This window comes from Lycium barbarum, chromosome 8, assembly GCF_019175385.1.
Source record: "Lycium barbarum isolate Lr01 chromosome 8, ASM1917538v2, whole genome shotgun sequence".
NCBI lineage: Eukaryota > Viridiplantae > Streptophyta > Magnoliopsida > Solanales > Solanaceae > Lycium > Lycium barbarum.
Genome location: NC_083344.1, coordinates 65,184,829 through 65,188,824, shown reverse-complemented (window position 1 = coordinate 65,188,824; position 3,996 = coordinate 65,184,829). Strand labels below are relative to the sequence as shown.

The window sequence follows — 3,996 nt, the reverse complement described above, 5'->3', positions numbered from 1 at the left end:
CCTAAGGGTCTGTACCGTCTCCATGTAGGCATGAACACAACGTCCACAAAGAAAAGGACATCAGTATGAATAATGTACTAAATGTGTAAGACATGAGAGTAGCATAAGAGAGACATAAGAAACAATAGGATAAATGAATGCAATATGTATGTCTGAACTGTCCCTGTGAGCCAATCATGTATATAAATACTGTGCGTGCATGCATAGGTCATACATATAAATATGCGTATATAACACCTGTCAAGCCTCTGTGGGCATCCCATCATATCGTACGTATCGTATCAGCCCCCTGAGGGCATCATCATCATCGTCGTATCATCATATGACCAGCTGATCAGGTAGTAGTGCATATATAACACCGTTACCTTCCCCATACCCCAATATATATATATATATATATATATATATATATATATATATATATATATATATATATATATATAGTGCCTGAAGGGTCACAGGTATGTATATACATATAAATAAAATGTAAGGCAAATCATGGTAAGAGTACAAGTGACTCTAAAGATCATACTGATTATGAAAGAAGACTTTCTGAAGTTACCTTATGGAACATGAATCAAATGGATCATCCCTAACTCTAAGAGTAGAATTATTATGGATTAACGTTACGTGTACGTCTTATTCATAAGGATCAGCCAAAAAGAAAGAAAGGGACAACCTTAACATACCTCGTCATCTACTTAACCACTGAACGTCTATCCTCCCAAGCTTGAAAATCTACATTTAAGATGATTCACACTAAGATTAAGTCGTTGAAACGCTTATAAGATCAAACTAAATTATTAGGTAAGGTAACGAAATTTGGGCAGCATTTCCCCTATATCACCTACTTCCATCAAACTCCAAAACGACTCCCTAACATCAATAACAACACCAACAAAATCATACCCAAGAAATTACATTCAAACTAGACTCAAATCCATCCAAAACTTCTTTTCAAATTCTATCCATAGCCATCAACTACAACACAACACTTTATGACTTTTCCCCAAAACTCCTTTCACTTATAAGACTTGTTTAACCTTCAAATCAAATCAACATAAGAAACAAGATGAAGAACATACCTTATACTTGATTAAATTTAGCCACACACATAACTTACTCCAAAGCTTATTCACCACAACTTCAACTAGAAGCAAGAACCAACACTTTCTATGAATTAGTTGAGGATTTGTTGGCTTGATCTTCTCTTGATTTGATTTTGGATATTTATGGGTGTTAGAGAGAGCCTAGAGAGACACTAGGGATCTTTTTTTATTGAAAAGAAAATGACCCCAAGTCGTGGAAAATCAACTTATAGGCCAAAAACAAAATTGTCCACTAACCTTCAATTTTCTGGAAAAATCGGGCAAAGTATGGCCAAAACGTACGGGTCGTACTTCAATACACGTCCAGTACTTTCAGCCCATACCGGAAAGGTTAAAATTTCAAACTTTTTGGAAAATTCAGGTAATGTACGGCCAAAATGTACGAGACGTACTTTTTGTACGGGTTGTGCTTTATCCGGTACTTCTCAGATTTGCGATCTGTCAGTTGCATTGGAAAGAAGACTCGCTGAACTTAAATTTACATAGAATATTCATTCCATAACTCCTCACATTATAGGATATATACCTCTCTCAATTTGGACCAAAAATTCTGTCCAAAATTCTGCCAAGTTTTCTTAAAGTTTCGACAAACTTAATTCCTTCAATTCGCTTGATCTCGGAACCTTTAGAAACTTGCTTAGCACTTGTTAAAAGTCTTCCTTAAACTTATAAGGGTCTCATAACCTCTATGGGCTTACGTTAGTTTACTTATGACGCAAAGACGCGAATTTTTTTTAGGTGTAACACAGTCATAGTGCCACCACTTCTGACTTATCATCGTCGACCGTGTCCAGCATCAGAAATGTCAGGCCTATATGATTCAAGTAATGTGTCGGACCCTCCACCTATTGCAGAATTGTCTCCTCCTGATCAATCGATTGCACTTCAAAAAGGTATACGGTCCACTCGTTATACTAGCCCACATTATACCCTTTTTAAGTTATGATCATCTGTCATCACCCCATTATACCTTAGTATCATATTTATCCTCTGTCTTTGTCCCTAAGTATATAGGTGAAGCACTTTCTTATCCAGGATGGCGACAAGCTATGATGACAAGATGTCTACTTACTGCGAGTGGTACTTGGGAGCTTGTTCCTCTTTTTTCAGGTAAATTTACTATTTGTTGTTGTTGGGTTTAGGCAGTCAAAGTTGTTCCGAACGACCAAGTTGATCGACTTAAGGCTTGCCTTATTACAAAGGGATATATGCAGATATTTGAGCTTGATTATAATAATACTTTCTCTCCCGTGGTTGTTGTCCGCCATTGGCCTCTTTATGAGTTGGACATTAAGAATGCTTTTCTTTATAGTAATCTTAAAGAGGAAATTTATATGGAGCAACCACCTGATTTTGTTGCTCAGGGGGGAGTCTAATCTGGTGTGTCGATTGCATCGGTCACTTTATGATCTGACTCACTGTGAAGCAGATCACTCTGTGTTTTATAGACATTTTGCTCCAGCTCAGTGTATTTATTTGGTGGTTTTTGTTGATAGTATCGTTATAACTAGCAATGATCAAGATGGTATCATTAATTTAAAGCAACATCTCTTTTAGCATTTTTAGACTAAAGATCTCGGTAGACTGAAATATTTTCTAGGTATTGAGATTGCCCAATCTAGGTCTGTTTTGCAATGCAAGTATGCCTCAGACATTCTCGAGGAGACAGTAATGATGGGATGTAGACCCACTGACACTCCTATGGATCCGAATGCTAAACTCCTGCCAAGACAGGGGGAGCCACTCAGTGATCTTGGAAGATATAGGCCCTGGTTGGTAAGTTGAATTATCTCACAGTGACTAGACCTGACATTTCTTTTTCTGTGAGTGTTGTAAGTCAGTTTATGTATTCTCCCCGTGATAGTCATTGGGATGCAGTTGTTCTCATTCTGTGATCTATAAAGTTGGATCCTGGCAAAGGACTGCTCTCTGAGGATCGAGGCCATGAGCAGATCGTTGGATATACAAACGCTGATTGGGCAGGATCACCTTCTATGGACGTTCTACATCTAGATATTGTGTTTTAGTAAGAGATAATTTGGTGTCCTGGAAGAGTAAGAAACAGAATGTGGTTACTCGATCTGTGCAGAATCAGAATATCAAGCAATCGCTGTAGTAACTTGTGAGCTGGTTTGGATTAAACAGTTGCTCAGAAAAACTAAACTTTGGAGAAATCAATCAGATAGAACTTGTGTGTGATAACAAAGAAGCCCTTCATGTAGCATCAAATTTGGTATTTCATGAGAGGACTAAGATCATTGAGATTGACTGTCATTTTGTCAGAGAAAAAATACTCTTCGGAGATATTGTTACAAAATTTATGAAGTCAAGTGATCATCTTGTAGATACTTTCACCAAGTCCCTCACTGGTCCTCGTATTAGTCACATCTGTAAAGAGCTCGGTAGATATGACTTGTAGGCACCAGCTTGAGGGGGAGAGTTTGAATATAAATAGGATATAATATCTATAAATAAGAATCTGTCTGTAAATAAGAATCAATGAAATGTTGTAGATACATAATTCAATAATGTTTTCCCATAATTTCTCACAAATTGAAAAAATGCCCCATGCTATATCTTGTGCCAGTTCACAGAAAGGGACACATGAAGCTAAGCTTCCAATTTTATAATCCTAAAAGCTAGTGATTCGAATTTAACTAATACATCACACCATCCAAAACCATTGGCAAACTAAAAGAATGCTGAACTAACTTCATGATTTCTACCACGAAACTCTAATACTAATCACATAGTTCTACTAGATTAATTAAACAAAAACAGAACTGTAAACAAAATAAAATAAAAAAAATGAAGAGAAGAGAAGAGGGGAATTACTTGTCTAATTCTAACATCACTAAAGCAAACTAAACTAATCTACACAAAGCAG

The 3,996-nt window shown here is 36.7% G+C and overlaps 1 protein-coding gene across 1 annotated transcript; it reads left to right on the top strand.

Annotated features, from left to right (window-relative positions):
• The first annotated feature begins 1,911 nt into the window (after positions 1-1,911).
• Positions 1,912-3,528, top strand: LOC132607843 (uncharacterized). Its single transcript, XM_060321918.1, has 6 exons — positions 1,912-2,002; positions 2,124-2,219; positions 2,539-2,634; positions 2,710-2,885; positions 3,014-3,135; positions 3,255-3,528. Exons 1-6 carry the CDS (start codon positions 1,912-1,914, stop codon positions 3,526-3,528), a joined length of 855 nt encoding a protein of 284 aa, XP_060177901.1.
• Positions 3,529-3,996: the final 468 nt, after the last annotated feature.

Bases quoted from the DNA above. Each gene is read 5' to 3' on its own strand.
- LOC132607843 (XM_060321918.1), top strand. From the start codon at position 1,912: ATGTCAGGCCTATATGATTCAAGTAATGTGTCGGACCCTCCACCTATT. The intron at 2,220-2,538 runs GTAAATTTACTA...ACTGTGAAGCAG, and splicing joins GCTTGTTCCTCTTTTTTCAG to ATCACTCTGTGTTTTATAGA. The intron at 3,136-3,254 runs GTAAGAGATAAT...TGGATTAAACAG, and splicing joins CATCTAGATATTGTGTTTTA to TTGCTCAGAAAAACTAAACT.